Source organism: Chaetura pelagica, unplaced genomic scaffold (genome assembly GCF_000747805.2).
Source record: "Chaetura pelagica isolate M959 unplaced genomic scaffold, ChaPel_1.0 scaffold76, whole genome shotgun sequence".
NCBI classification, from domain to species: Eukaryota; Metazoa; Chordata; class Aves; order Apodiformes; family Apodidae; genus Chaetura; species Chaetura pelagica.
The window spans coordinates 4,073,971-4,090,491 of NW_009970723.1; the positions used below are offsets into that span (position 1 = coordinate 4,073,971).

Below are 16,521 nucleotides of genomic sequence, written 5' to 3' on the forward strand. Positions count from 1 at the left end.
CGCGGCCCGGCGGGCGTGGGAGAGGCGAAGCTGCTGGAAGGACAGGCTGTGGCAGAGGTCTCCGAGTTAAATAAAATCACTCTTCCTGCTGTTAACACAGTTTCAGTTTTCATGCAGCTTTAAAATCCAGCGCAGCCTCCATCCCTCCTGCCTGCGAAGGGTGGGAACCTGGGTGGCCTGTGCTTTGCTCTCCTGGGCTGTAGAAGAACAGGAAGGCCTCAGTCAGGCTTTTCCATCTAAAGCCATGACAATAATTTAATACATGTTTCGAAGTTCCATCTTCTTCAGTTATCAGTGCTTCTTTCTCTCTCCATATGGTACATGGTGCCCCATGGAATCTCTTGCGTATATCCCATCATATTTCTAGCCACTGCTGGACTTGGGAGTATACACCTCTGGTTTCCTTCCTTTGTGAATTATCAGTCTTCTCATAAATAAATTCCTGGGCTTGCTAGGAGAATTTAGGTTCAGGTGAATGACTTGCAGTATCTGGTATTCCAATTTGAACAATCCAATTACTTTTTTACAGTGAAACTTTTGACAGAGCATAACTAACAACCAGGTAATTAGTAGCCTACTTGTGAATACATTAAATTGATGTTCTGTAGCTAAGCTGGCATTTACCATAACACAAGTATAATCCATACCTAGCTGGAAAAGGTTTTCATGGTATTTCTCTGAATTTTTTTCTAGGACCAGATCAGTGGCACAAAAATTACCCAATTGCTAAGGGACGGCATCAGTCACCTATTGAAATCAATAACAAAGACGTGCATTACGATCGCTCCCTCCTGCCATGGTTTGCTAGTTACGATCCTGGTGCAGCCAAGACCATCCTCAATAATGGGAAAACCTGCAGAGTTGTTTTTGATGATTCTTTTGACAGATCAGGTTAGTTTTGTTTTCATCTCAAGCTGCCATTACTTATCAGTGACTGTTTCTCAGGTTGCTTGGAAGACAGCATGCTCTGAATGCTCATGGCTGTCAAAAGGTCTCTATGTTCTCCCTGCATCTGATGTACAGGTTTCTGTCAGTCCCGTGCCCTGCACAATTGGTGGGAGAGGCCTGGGACTACTTTTAAAGTCTGTAGGTAAAATCCTAGGGAATGGAGAGAGCTGCAAAGGAGCTTGGTGCAGTATGAATTAAGGTGCAAGGTAGATTCCTGAGCTTTCAAAAGCCATTGAGAGTGTGTTTCTTTACAGGAACAAGGAGGCCAGGCTTTGCCTGGAGGACTGAATTTTGTTTAAGGCATTTGAGATGTCCAGTAGAACATCTTTAACTGTGTATATGGCTGAAGTAACAATATTTGAAAGCTGTGCCCATGTAATTTCTGCTAAACGAAGTAATGAACCAGATGTTGCCAGAAAATGATGCTATTTAATCCATTTGAAATCCCTTTGGCATTCATGAGATTTTGTCTTAATGAGGATTATAGGACTGAGAAATTCCAGTGTTTCAGCTTTACTTATAATAATAATGGGCTTAATTATAAGCCTGGGTTAATTATAACAAGCCTGGACTGCATCAAAAGAAGCATGGTCAGCAAGTCGAGGAAAGTGATTCTTCCCCTCTACTCCACTCTCATGAGCCCCTACCTGGAGTACTGTGTCCAGTTCTGGAATGCTTAGGGAAGACATGGACCTGTTGGAGCAAGTCCAGAGGGCGGCCCCAAATTATTAGGCAGCTGGGGCACCTCTCCATAAGAGACAGGCTGAGACAGTTGGGGTTGTTCAGCCCGGAGTACAGAAGGCTCCGGGAAGAACTTATAGGGGCTTCTGAGTACCTGAAGGGGCCTACAGAAAAGTTGAGGAGGCCTTTTTACAAGGGCATGTAGTGATAGGACAAGAGGTAATGGATTAAAACTGGAAGAGGGAAAATTTAGGTTAGACACTAGGAAGAAATTCTTTACTGTGAGGGTGGTGAGACACTGGCATAGGTTGCCCAGGGAAGTTGTGGAAGCCCCATCCCTGGAAGTGTTGAAGGCCAGGTTGGATGGTGCTCTGAGCAACCTGGTCTGGTGGGATGTGTCCCTGCCCATGCAGGGGCGTTGGAACTAGATGATCTCTAAGGTCCCTTCAAACCCAAACCATTTCATGATTCTATGTCCAAAATCTCTTGCCCACTTGTAGTTATGACAACATACAGTGTGCTGTATATGTGATGCATAGCTTTTAAGAGTTAGTGGGTTATATATTTGAAGAGATAATGTCTATTCTGTTTAACAGGTGCTAGAAATTGGTTTGTGTTGGCATAACCACTCACATTTTACGTTAATGCGGTTGGCTTTATTTCAGAGGAATAAACATTACTGAAGTATAAAATTTCATTAGTACTGGGAAAAAAAAGGAAAAATCAAATGCATACTTCTCTATTTATTCTTGTATCAAGGTTAGCAAAATTGTGCTGTAACCTATGGGATGGTCAGAAAAAAATAAATACCCATTTCAGAAAATATTGAAACATCTGTCTTCCATAGCATACAGACTTATTTCTTAACTGCATTAAAAGTTCCAGTTTCTATTACAATATTACTAGGATTGACAGCTGTAATTACTAGGAGGAATTTTGCTAATATGTTGATTGATTTTAAATATCTGTGGCATGGATTTAATTTAATGGATTTTTAATGAGTGTCTATTGTTTCATGAAAACTGAGGATCAAAATGTATGTAAGCTGAAGTAGTTAATACACCCACAAACGACTATGCAGTCAAGAGTTTGATTACTTTTCTAGGAAAATGGGAATCTTTAATGTTATTTGAATAAAAAATATTATTCATTTTAGATAACAATCATCAGTAACAAGATGTAGCTGTGGCATATGAGAAGACCTCCATAACCACTACTTGCAGTTTTTTACCATCTCTTATATTTGTTGGAACAGCATCAAATATATCAATTGTGGCGTCTTCTGCATTAATGTTGAAGTAATTTTTGTTACAATCAGTCAGATTTTGCACAGGAGAGAGTGTCAAGGCACAGAAATCTACAGTGTGGGTGCCACAAAGCAGTTTTGGAATGTTCTGAATTTTTTTTCAGATGAATTGCTCAGTAACTATTGTGTTCTGATCTCAGAAATAAAAAGTGACTCACTGGATAAAAGTAGATGTACCTCTCAACTCTTTGAAAGCAAGAAACATTCGGTGTTTATTGTTGTGTCTCCTCTGCTATGCCTTTGCCTGCAGAGTCTGTGGGTGATGTTCCTTCTCTAATATAATGTGAACCATGGCATGATTTCACTGTGCACACTCCTACTGACTTGAGTATGTTTTAAGTTTTTTAGGATATGTACAGTGATTTACTTTTTGTGTAAAGGAACCATTAGCCGCATAATACATGCATATGTACCATCCCTGGAAGTGTTGAAGGCCAGGTTGGATGGTGCTCTGAGCAACCTGGTCTGGTGGGATGTGTCCCTGCCCATGCAGGGGCGTTGGAACTAGATGATCTCTAAGGTCCCTTCAAACCCAAACCATTTCATGATTCTATGTCCAAAATCTCTTGCCCACTTGTAGTTATGACAACATACAGTGTGCTGTATATGTGATGCATAGCTTTTAAGAGTTAGTGGGTTATATATTTGAAGAGATAATGTCTATTCTGTTTAACAGGTGCTAGAAATTGGTTTGTGTTGGCATAACCACTCACATTTTACGTTAATGCGGTTGGCTTTATTTCAGAGGAATAAACATTACTGAAGTATAAAATTTCATTAGTACTGGGAAAAAAAAGGAAAAATCAAATGCATACTTCTCTATTTATTCTTGTATCAAGGTTAGCAAAATTGTGCTGTAACCTATGGGATGGTCAGAAAAAAATAAATACCCATTTCAGAAAATATTGAAACATCTGTCTTCCATAGCATACAGACTTATTTCTTAACTGCATTAAAAGTTCCAGTTTCTATTACAATATTACTAGGATTGACAGCTGTAATTACTAGGAGGAATTTTGCTAATATGTTGATTGATTTTAAATATCTGTGGCATGGATTTAATTTAATGGATTTTTAATGAGTGTCTATTGTTTCATGAAAACTGAGGATCAAAATGTATGTAAGCTGAAGTAGTTAATACACCCACAAACGACTATGCAGTCAAGAGTTTGATTACTTTTCTAGGAAAATGGGAATCTTTAATGTTATTTGAATAAAAAATATTATTCATTTTAGATAACAATCATCAGTAACAAGATGTAGCTGTGGCATATGAGAAGACCTCCATAACCACTACTTGCAGTTTTTTACCATCTCTTATATTTGTTGGAACAGCATCAAATATATCAATTGTGGCGTCTTCTGCATTAATGTTGAAGTAATTTTTGTTACAATCAGTCAGATTTTGCACAGGAGAGAGTGTCAAGGCACAGAAATCTACAGTGTGGGTGCCACAAAGCAGTTTTGGAATGTTCTGAATTTTTTTTCAGATGAATTGCTCAGTAACTATTGTGTTCTGATCTCAGAAATAAAAAGTGACTCACTGGATAAAAGTAGATGTACCTCTCAACTCTTTGAAAGCAAGAAACATTCGGTGTTTATTGTTGTGTCTCCTCTGCTATGCCTTTGCCTGCAGAGTCTGTGGGTGATGTTCCTTCTCTAATATAATGTGAACCATGGCATGATTTCACTGTGCACACTCCTACTGACTTGAGTATGTTTTAAGTTTTTTAGGATATGTACAGTGATTTACTTTTTGTGTAAAGGAACCATTAGCCGCATAATACATGCATATGTAATAGCATAGGAATAGCATAGGAATCCATCTGTCTGTCACTGTGTCTATCAGAATTATTTCTGAGTTAATGAGAAAACAAAGAGCTTCCTTTATCTTCCTGATTTTTTCACTTAGAGCGGTCATACCTGCATCTGTAGTTCAATCTAGATTTTTGTTAGTGGTAGGTGAAATAGATTGATTGCTAGATAAATTGCAAAGGGGAATGATAAATTACAATTGATATCTCCTAGTTTTACTTCCATTGTGTCTTTTCTACCAGGAACACTTTGAATATGCACCATTGGCACAGTTTCTTAAACTCAAATTATTAGACAGAAGCTTCCTGGGAAAATGCCATCCAACATAAATCACCTTATGTTGAAAAAGGCATTATTACTGTCATCTCTGGAGACAGTCTAATGGAAGGACTTGGAGACTTTATCTGCAGCTTTTTATAAAGCCTGGTTGACTGTAAGAGTCTGCGATGCACTTTAAGGCTTTGACGACTGATATTTGCTTTAGGAGCTGTGTCCTACCTCTGCTGCCAGTCCATACAAGTTAATGGATTGTTGCAGACTCAGTTGCCTGTGTTACCACATACCTCTGTGGAAGAAGGAACTTAAGCACTTGTAAAATAATTTCAGGTGGTGGATGACGTCTCAAAATCCAGGAAAGAACAGGGAGCTGAAATCACAGTCTCCTAGGTGGCTGTACCACATAAAATCCATACCAGATCTTGGATATTCTGGCAGCCTACCGCTGCTGTGTGGCATGAATGGCAACTCAGACTTTTAGATCCAGCAGGGACTCTTGATTTTGTTTTGAATTAGGGCTGCAATCTTATTTCTACTAGCAGAGTCCATTTGCTTTTAAAATTCCAAAAATATTCATGCCATAGAAGGGTCCTGAGACCACCTAACTGGTGAGACTATTGTCATGATGTCAGATATATAGCTTGTAACTTCTTTACAATTAATGACTTTTGGCTTTCATTGTAATACCTCAGTTAGAAGACTAGATCAAGGTGTTAAATTGTTTAATAACCAGTAAATGTACCTAAGCCTTGTACTGGAACCCAGGCACAGAAGCTGTGGAGAGATACACTAAAGCTATGTCAAATGGATGCTTTCTTTTGTCTCTTTGTTCTTTTTATTTCTTATACTTTCTATGGAAGTTCATCAGCCAAACAGATTCCTACTTATCCTTTTACTGACTTTCTGATGGGTAACATTTAAAGGCTTGGAGTTTCTCATTGAATGCACATTTTCTTAAAAGATTACCTTTATATTGTCTGCAGAATCTTTCAGTTTTTTATCAAAGGAATGTGTGTGCCTTTAGAAGTGAATGATGAAAAAAATAAAAATTGAAAGAGGCAGTTACTGTAAATAGTGAGAGCTTGTTGCCTGTCCATCTCTTTTAGCATGACTAGTCTTTGTGGACAACATTTCCTACAGTACGACTTTGTGGGAAATACCATTCATCTTTGCAAATGAGATTTTGATTATCAGCTTCTGGTAAATAAACATTTGTTGACTTGTTCTAAAACAGAGGAAAAAAAACAGTAACTAATTAAAACTGGGGGAAGTCTGTCTGTAGACACTCAAGTTTTGGTTGATTCCTTCAGATTCTTACCGTTTAATATACTGGATTTATACTGGAGCAAGCCAGTTGCCATCACAAGAATAGCACAGCTGAAGCCCAGTGCTTGTGTAGCTGCAGTATGTACCACTGGATGGCTATACTGCATACTGCAAAAGGCAGCAAAGTTAAATTCTTCCTCCAGAGTTTAACACCTCTGTCATTTGTAGCATCTGCACAAGGACCTGCTGAGGCTACAGTTACGCTGTTTTCTGTCCCCGGAGATGGGGATTTCAGCTCTACTGTAGATCACAAAGGAAGTTTATTTGGGAACTCACTGATGAACAGGCTGTGGTTTAGAAGTACAACACTGGAAAAGGTGTGTGTCAGCATAGGTTAGGGTAGGTGGCATGCTGATGGACTTCTGTCAGACACTTCTCTTTCCCAGTCTGTTCCCGTAAGAAAACAGAATTCAAATACAAAAGTAATTCCTCTGCATATGCAGTGCTTGCGTAAAGAAAATTTCAGTGAGAACTGAAACTCCAGTTCTAAAAACTTTCAGGAAACATGTTTTATTCCTGCAGTTAGCCAGACTGTTTCTGTACAGAGATTGTCTTTTGAGCAGAGGCCATTTTATAGCATCTGAAATGTGATGCTGACATCAAAAAGCTGTGGTTTATATACTGCACTGTTAGATTCTGTTATAAAGCAGTACAGTAAAAGTAATGTGTCTTTTTCAGTTGTCATGTAGTAATACCTTACTTGTTTAATTTCACTGTGGTTTACCAAGTCATTTTATTAATTTGTCAAGATATGAGGGTAATAAATCTTGTAAGAACAGTCATTTCTTCTCATGTTTTAGATATTGGAGAACTTCATACTTTTAACTGTTGCTTTTACCTTTTTTTAAAGCATAGGGACATTTCATTTACTGACATGGGGAAATTTAATTTACTTACTTCATGTATTTTTACGTTATATACTATACACTTGCAATTCTAAGAAAGAAAACGTTTTTATCCTTCAGGATATGTTGGTTTATAGGCATCGTAGTCTTTGCATCATTCTGTCTCTTTTGAAGTGTTCTAAGAGCTAATACCTATTTATAGATGAGTGAAGCTGGAATGTGTTGGCATGAGGCAGTGCAGCACTTCACCTAATGCCCAAAAATGTCTGCTGATGGCCCATCAGTGGAAATAATGATGCATTTTTACCTTAAACTGGATTATTTGGTCTTACAGATCTATTCTAATGGAGATTAATGACTTTGTCAGCTACTGCTGTTACCATGTATGACTTGGCCACAGTACTGAATATCTGTGGGAACAAGTAAAAGGAATTTATTGAGCAAAGCAGCTTGCTCTTAATGTTCAGTAAAGAATACTCTTAGAACTTTATTTCTTGAGATTAGCTTGGGTTTTATTTCTTTCCAGACTTAAGGATATTTTTTCTACCATATAAAGGCCTGTTCTTGAGAACTGCTGAATGTTTCATAGGAATGCTATAGCTTCTGTCCCCAACTAAAGTGAGCTAGAATTGAATATTAATTAGTACTTGGTGAATGTGAGGAAGTTATTAGTTTTTATTGTGAGATCCTTTCATATAGACCACCTTCATTTGGTATGTAATCTAAAAATGTTAAAGTTATTTAGGATATTGTTCATCATAGGCTGAACTTTCCTGTAGGAAAATAGTTTGTATTCTCAGTGATTGTTTTTGGGACTCATTTTCTGTTTTCTTTCTCCTCTTCCATAGCCAGAGGGAGCAGCTGTTACAGCAGCAGCAGCAGTAATTTAGTAGGTTTTTAAACAAAAGTCATGCCCTGCAGTCAGAGACAAAATTTTTAGCATTTTGTGGGAATTTGTTTATTAACTTGCACTTCATTAGTTGATCATGATGGCTTTGATGTAGGTAGATATTAGAAGGAACTCAGGAGGAGATTAAGGTGTCTTATGTCTCTAACCTCCCATTCCAGTCAACAGAGCTGGAGTCACACTTAATCAACAGAGTCCAAGGAGCAATTCAAGTCACCATCTCTTAAGCATCTACCTTTAGGCAAGCAGAATTACTCTAGAGGCTTGACTTGTCTGATTAGGGTCTTACTTCAGTTACCCAAACGTAGCCATCTCATGCCATTTTTTATAACCTAATGTATTTCACCTGGCCTCCAGATGTACAATTCTTCTGCAGATCTTTTATCACATCTTCCAGTCCTGTCCAGATGGCTTGGGCATATCCCAGAGGGTACTAGTTGCACATTTATGCAGCTGAGTTAAAACAATGCTGACTGTAATGGAAGCCTAGACACAAATAATTTTCATCTGCCTGCAAGTGCATATAGTTGAAGATGGTTGCCTGAAGTGCTGCTAAAATCAGTGCAGATTTCTAAGAGGTACTCAGTACTCTCAGAATGTAGAACATCTGTACAGTAAATATGTAAATATGAATGTAAATACATTTTAAATTAGAAATTTATTTTTTAAAAAAATTGGAAAATACTTGAGTCTAATGCTGATACAGATGATCAATTGCAGTGCTGAGAGGTGGACCACTTGCAGGAGTCTACAGGCTGCGTCAGCTTCACTTTCATTGGGGTTCATCTGATGACCATGGGTCTGAGCATGTTGTGAATGGAATGAGATATGCAGGAGAGGTAAGGCTCACCACTTTTTACTTTAAATCAAGGCATAAACTAACATTTTTCATTATAATTCATGTCAGACAAAATTTGTCATTTGTCTGCTTTTCAATGAGTTATTTATGTATTTATCTGTGACATTTTCTTCTTACTGCCATCAACTCTTACAAATGTGAATCAAGTTGAAGTAATTCTCACAGCAAAAGAAAGAAAAAAACTATATAAACTGAAAGTTTCCATGTGACTTGAAACACAAGAGTGTGCGACTGAATTACTGAGAAGCAATGCAAATTTACTAAGACAGTATTCTGAAAGTACAGTATTGTACCAGTAGTATAGAACTGTAACAAGAGAAAGAAGGAAGATTTTGTTACCTTGATTTTCTACTACGATAGGTTTGTAAGGGAAGATGAGAACTGTAGTCTAATAATATACAGAGCTTACATTTATGTGGATTATTTACTAGAATTGCTATCCTTTGAAAGCCAAATGGAAATGAATCACTTATCGGTAGATAACTTGTGAACTGCATGTTCTACCTGCTTACCTAAGGATCTGTTATGTGTTCTTCAGCTTTAAGGTAAGATTTCTGGGTGTTTTTTGCAGTTCCTTTATTACAACATTTATACTTTATTGAAAATCAAATAGTAGTCTAAATTTTAATATATGACTGATGTAACTCATATATGAATTACTGTCCTTTTTTTTTTTTTAAGGCCTGATTCTCATTCTTTGTTGCCCCAAACACTCTCATGTATAAGAAGTAGTGTGCGACTGAATTACTGAGAAGCAATGCAAATTTACTAAGACAGTATTCTGAAAGTACAGTATTGTACCAGTAGTATAGAACTGTAACAAGAGAAAGAAGGAAGATTTTGTTACCTTGATTTTCTACTACGATAGGTTTGTAAGGGAAGATGAGAACTGTAGTCTAATAATATACAGAGCTTACATTTATGTGGATTATTTACTAGAATTGCTATCCTTTGAAAGCCAAATGGAAATGAATCACTTATCGGTAGATAACTTGTGAACTGCATGTTCTACCTGCTTACCTAAGGATCTGTTATGTGTTCTTCAGCTTTAAGGTAAGATTTCTGGGTGTTTTTTGCAGTTCCTTTATTACAACATTTATACTTTATTGAAAATCAAATAGTAGTCTAAATTTTAATATATGACTGATGTAACTCATATGAATTACTGTCCTTTTTTTTTTTTTAAGGCCTGATTCTCATTCTTTGTTGCCCCAAACACTCTCATGTATAAGAAGTGTGAATTCATCCTCTGATGGCTTGCTGCTCAATAATGCATGTTTTTATTACATGTCTGTCTTTGTTTCCAGCTGCATTTGTTACACTGGAATCCCAAATACAGTAATTACCTTGATGCTGTGAGAAGAACTGATGGAATAGCTGTTTTGGCCATATTTTTGCAAGCAAGTAGAAGCAACCCTTTTTTGTACCGTTACTATAGTTTCCTTTTCCTACAGGGTTAAAAAAGCAAAAACTCTCTGAATACATTTTCTAGGGATCGTTCGACATTGAAGGGCTTGACTTTGAGTGATGCATGCTTTTCAAGTTACAGAGCTTGAGTCATGTTATTTCAAATGGTATCCAATGCTACATACAGTTGTCCCAGCAGCTATCGTGTCACTATGTGGCTGGTGGAAGCTGTAAATGCAGATGTATTTGCCCCTGTTTTGGGGACACAGTGTCAATAGCGGCCCTCTGACCAATAGCAATCAGCTGTCTTCTATGCTAATCATGGGCTGATTTCAAGGACAGATACCTCTCCTAGGCTTTTCATGAATTTTCTCCCAGGCAGAACTAACTCATAGACAATACATGTAACTCATCCCTTTTAAAAATCCTTCTGGAGGCATGGAGTCCTAGCCTGAAATACTTGCCTTTGCTCTCTCTTGTTTACTAGAGTTAGAAAGATGGATATCTGTGTTGAGATTAGAAATTGCAAACAGTAGATCTCACCATGAAATCTGAATTTTAAATTAGAATGAAGCTTTTTCCAAATTCTTCACTTGAGTCTGAAGAGTTGATTATCTTTGTACAGCTAAAATTTAATTGTAAACAGAAATAACTCTATTGTGAAACTTGCCGTGAAGTTGAGCTTCTGTACAGGTGTGATTTCCTGATTTGGATCATAGTATCTGTTGGGGTGCAGACAGAAAACATAGTTTACGAAGCTGGTAGGGGTTATAGGTTGGGTTAGTTCATTGTAGCTTTATAGTTGGTATGTCTTTAGATGCACATATAAAAAATAGAAGAAAATTGATCAAGCAGAACTTTTTGCTTAGCTCACACATTTTTTCTTTACAGGTAGGGCAAACTCCCAAACCAGAGATGAAAAGAATTCTTGAAGAAATAAATGCTATCAAAACAAAGGTAACAAAGTTGGGCTTTTCACTATAGGAAGATCCTGCAAAAATCTAAAAAAAAATAAGCATGACTTTCCATTTCTCAAATTTCCCTCTGCAAAATTGCCAGAATATACTTGTGAAAAAAAACATGGGTAGCTTTTCCTTAACAATAAAAGTCGTTTCTTCTGTTTACATATGAGTCTTCTTTGAGTATAGTGGGCCTTATAATTTTGTGAAAATGAGAGTTGTCTAACCACACTTCAGGTGCCTGAAAACTAGGCACAGAGTCTGTCTGTCAGTGGTCAGTGAAAACAGAAAGACACCTCTGAAAATAGGCTGCCTAATGGAAATGCCACTGACTAGACGTGTGTGTCTCACATAACATTATGTCATGAGAATCTCAGTGTAAATCTACATTTCAGAGGCTGTCTTGTTTGTTATAAGCACAAATATATAAATTTAGAGTACCTGTCTCACTTCATTATATGGTCACCTAATCCAGTATTCAATATGTGGGCAGAATTTCTATAAGAAAGGAGACCAGAAGTCTTTCTGCACAGAAATGTGTGAAGCACATTGTTACTGGACACCACTTCACATGAATTAGCTCAGGTACAAGAAGTATCATCATGGAGTTGTATGTTGTGTCATGCTTTTCTGGGCCCATCTGTGAGGGTCGTTCAGTCCACTTACCTTTACACTGCATCATCATATATTGTGTAGGTGTACAAGCTTAGTTTCCTTAGCTTGTACCTTTGAAGTATCTGAGTCACTCTGTTTCTTAAAATGCTAGAGCTGCATCTTTGCCTGCTCTTGGCTGGAGCTGTTGAAGAGTTTTCTGTTCAGTTTTGTTACTTGGTTTTTATCTTTTTTTTAAGGGGAAAGTAGCTCCTTTTCCAAACTTTGATCCTTCGATTCTTTTCCCTAAATCTCATGACTACTGGACATACCATGGGTCATTCACTACTCCACCTTGTGAAGAGTGTATCACCTGGATAATTCTCAAAGAGCCTATTATAGTCAACTCGGAACAGGTAAAATTCAAATAGATAATATTTTACCTGCTTCACCTGATGTTATTTTTTGGACAAGGAAAATGCTTATTGAATTACATGAGAAACTGCATGATTAAAAGGACAGTGAAGAACTGAATGCTTTACGAACTACAGTGTAGATGGTAAGAGTTTATAGCAGTTTGGAGTGTGACTGACAGGAAGCTGTAATTATATATATGAGAGTTTTTGCTCCTGTGGGCAGTAGACCTCTTGCAGCATCAACTGAAGTGCACAGTCATTCTCCTTTTCTTTCCCAGTTCCTGTATTCCCACAGTATTAACTCTCGGTAGCAGGAAAGGATGAAGCTGGATATGGCTCATACCTTTTATTTTATGCAGAACTCAAAACACTGCATTACTCTGAGGGCCAATGTAGGAAAGATCAAGCCATTAACTTGTATTCTTCTGCAACCATTTACATCAAACCATTGACACATTTAGCTAAAACTTACATTAGGTTTGCACCGTTTATACGGTCTCAAGCTTCCTGATGTAAAGATGTGATGGGAACCTTATCTTTAGCTGGCAAGAGATTAAATACAGTAATGTATTCATGTAACTTAGAGCTTAATTTTCACAGTTTTTGAATCATCTGCCTCCTGTTTCCTTGCCCATCTGAAAATTAAAATATGTGGGCTATTTTGAAGCTGGTACTTGCCTGAAAAATAAAAATGTCATCTGATTGAGGTTTATATTACAGAAGATCAACTACAGATTTTCTTGGCAAAAGCACAATCATTATTGAGCATTTCTGATTTCAGATGTGTTTTTAAAAAGATAAATAATCACATAATTCATGCAGCTTCATGAAAAGATTTTTTGATCACTGCTGTGTTTGGGTCATGGTCTTTTTTCAGCTTATCCAAAGTTAGCGGGTTTTGGGAAACATGCAGACTGTTCTTTAACTGGCCCTACTCTAGAAAAAATGGAGCATTTTAGGTAAAAAGGAAATTATTACATATAGATGGGACATTGGCTCTTACCCTGAGATAACTGCTTGTCAGGCAGAATTGGCAGTACATGTGAGGTACTGCAGACAAGTACAGCAGAAGGACTTTTCCTCAGTCCGGTGCTTACGGTCTGAATAATGTATTCAGAAAAGAAGATCGTGTTGCCAATTATTTCTGATCCTAGAAAGTGTACTGCCATGCCAGCCTTATTAATGGTAATTATTTTAAGTACACGTGCATTTACAGTGGATCACTTGGATGCCTTTGCAGCTGGATAGTAGTAATATATTGGCCACAAGGATAAGTGCTGTCACTTAAATAGTACTCTGGAGGAAAAATCAATCCACCAGAAATGCCTGTGAGATGTATAGTGCATGGCCTAGCTGCTCATATTACATTTAATGAAAAGACAGGAATTTACTGTGGAATAACTATCCAATTGAAGACTAGCAGACTAGTTTTTTCACCTTTATGTACCTATAGCCTGAATATGTGCTTTTTTTGAAATTGAGTAGGCCAGATCTTCCACAAATAATAATAAAACTCAGCACTCTGCTTTCCAAGTACTTTGGAAATAATAGAACCTGGCACTCTGCTTTTAGTACTTTATCAGTATTAACAAAACTGATTAACTATTTCATCTCCTACTGTTCCCATACAAATTACTCTTAATCTGAAATATAATTTCAGATGAATAATCCAGCTGATGAATATTATACTGGTTATAAATGTGACCTCATCATGGTTCAGACAAACTAAGATAGCTGGCTTTTCCGAGCTGTGTAGTGAAGAGCAATGTTGAGATGCCTGAGCTTAGTCCATAAGCTGAAATTCGCATAGTCACAGTGAACCCAGCTTTTACAGCCCATGTGTTAGTTCTGCTTCTATTGGACTTGAACTCTGTGCCGTAAAAGGTAGATACATTAACATATTGAAGCTAGTTGCAAGCAAAGTTGATGTGTGCTGTGCACGGGACTGCATTTTCAAGTGTAAACATGGGAAAGTGTATACATCCTTTTCATGGTAAGCCATTCAAGCAGGGAGGTTTCGAGTGTCTGAATCACAGTTTATATGCTTTCTGTCTAATGTTGTGCATGGCAGTAACAACAAATAAACAGTAATGTAAGGGGGTGTATGTGTTCCATTCTCAGAAAATCAGGAAGCTATAGAGGAAGAGCATTATACAGTTTTGGAGAGTATGGGCAGAATTCTTATGGCATCTCTTGGTTAAAAAAAAAATGGCCAAAGACAGTCAAGCTGCAGTCCCTGTTTACAAACCATTTGAAGCCTTGACCATGTCATTATCCAGATTTGTATTCCTGTTCTTAATAGTGGACTTCTTTTGTGTCACTGCAGCAAAATACATCATCTGCTACAGACCCACCAGGGAAATGAACAATTAGTTTGCAATTTAGCCTTGACACCTTACAATTCCAGAAGCTTCTTAACAATCAGACACTAAGTCACGGTTAGAGTAGGTGAGATTTATTAGGGCATAGTTTGTTCTGTTCTCATTTTCTGAAGACTTCCCACAGTATCTGTAGCTGTACACTGTTTTGCAGACAGTACATAAATGACAGTACTTTTCACAGTCCTGTTCAGATAGGATCCTTTTTTTCTGTCTTGATAATTTCTAAGGATATTACTGTTAGGAAGAGAACATGAGTACAGTTCTTGTGGTGATGGGGTGTAGGAGATCTTCACAACTTTGAAGGAGACTGTCTTCCCCAGTTTCTGGGGCTGGGCCAGCCTCCTTGGTTTAGGTTTTGGGCTGTGAATTTGATGCCAAGGGATTTCCATCAGGACACTTTGATTTTTGCTCTCTTGCAGATGGCGAAGCTCCGCAGCCTCTCTAAGAATGCTGAGAATGAACCTCATCTCCCCTTGGTTGATAACTGGCGCCCGACTCAGCCTCGGTATTTCAGGATGGTGAGCGCATCCTTCCTCTAGGACCTGGCTCATGTTGGGTGTCCCTGAGTGAGGTGACTTCTACAACTAAGAGATGGTTTTGTTTTGTGTCCTCTGTTACATTTAGACAGAACTCCAACTGTAGTTCCAGAGGCTGAAACTTTTGAGTTATGAAATATGAATTTCCCTTTCAGAGGATAACATTTACTTAGGGAAATCCTATCATGAAAATAGAAGCAGAGAATGTGTTTGGCTCTTCATGACTGCTTTAGCACATAAGCTTTTGTTAATATTACAAAGGAAGAAAAAAGTTACTGCTGTTAGCTGATACTAACAACTACAAAACAATTTCCTCTTGCCCATGTATCTCTTCATGCGTGCCTTATTCCATGCTAAAGTGGTTGCAGTTAAGAGAATTAATTGTTTTCAGCAGAAAACCATATTTTTCAGTTGTTTTTGGCGTCATCTGTATCCTGCTCTGAGCTGCACCAGTTAATTCATAAGGCATTCTTGGAAATAAATGAGAGTACTATTTTGGCATTTGATACTCACATAAAATATGAAAGGTTAGAAAATTGCTTCATTACCACTCATAAAGAAATAAGCTTTTAATTTCTTAAAACAGTGGTAAGGTGAAACAAAGGTCTGTTCTGAAAATTATGTTCACTGATTTATATGTTGTTAAAACCATGGGATGGGGGAAAAGCTGTTTTCTGTTAGTGTCCACATTAAAAGACTAATTAGCATTTTAATGTTGTAGCAATCCAAGTGTCATGGATTTTGAGAACTTGGTCTTCGTATCCAGAATACATATTATCTCCATGTATGGAAGTGGCTTTTCTGTGTGAAAAAAGGTGCTAAGACAGCAAGGCTTTTCTTAATCTTTTTAGTGCTGGTTTTTTTTTTTTTAGGCAGATTCTCATGTCATGTGCAAATATAATTGATCCTGAGATTTGTGCATAAATATCTGAAATCACAGTTTGGCTCTTCTGATCAAAAGGCGGTTGACCAGAATGTTCTTGTCCCTTGTTTTGGCATAAAGAACAATGAAAGAGGATTGTAAGCCTATACTTGAAATAAAAGTATTTATGCATTACAAAATCCAGCAAAAATAAATACATTTACGTAATAATTTTTGTTCTGTATGTTTTTTTCCAACTTTAGAAGCATTTAAAAATAACATACTTTTAAAAGAAAGACTTGTCAATGTCCTCTGTAATATACCTTCATGGAAAAGGATGATGGATGGTATCTTTTTCAGATGTTTGTTAGAACTACTGGTGTACTGATGATACTTCATGTGACTA

At 37.5% G+C, this 16,521-nt stretch overlaps 1 protein-coding gene across 1 annotated transcript in view; it reads left to right on the forward strand.

Annotated features, from left to right (window-relative positions):
• LOC104396635 (carbonic anhydrase 3-like) overlaps positions 1-15,256 on the forward strand; it is a 30,250-nt gene extending 14,994 nt beyond the window's left edge. Inside the window, exons 2-7 of the mRNA XM_010006493.1 lie at positions 694-891; positions 8,825-8,943; positions 10,271-10,363; positions 11,262-11,327; positions 12,181-12,336; positions 15,137-15,256. Coding sequence (XP_010004795.1) covers positions 694-891; positions 8,825-8,943; positions 10,271-10,363; positions 11,262-11,327; positions 12,181-12,336; positions 15,137-15,256 — 752 coding nt within the window. The remainder of the gene's footprint in view (positions 1-693; positions 892-8,824; positions 8,944-10,270; positions 10,364-11,261; positions 11,328-12,180; positions 12,337-15,136) is intronic.
• The last annotated feature ends 1,265 nt before the right edge of the window (positions 15,257-16,521 follow it).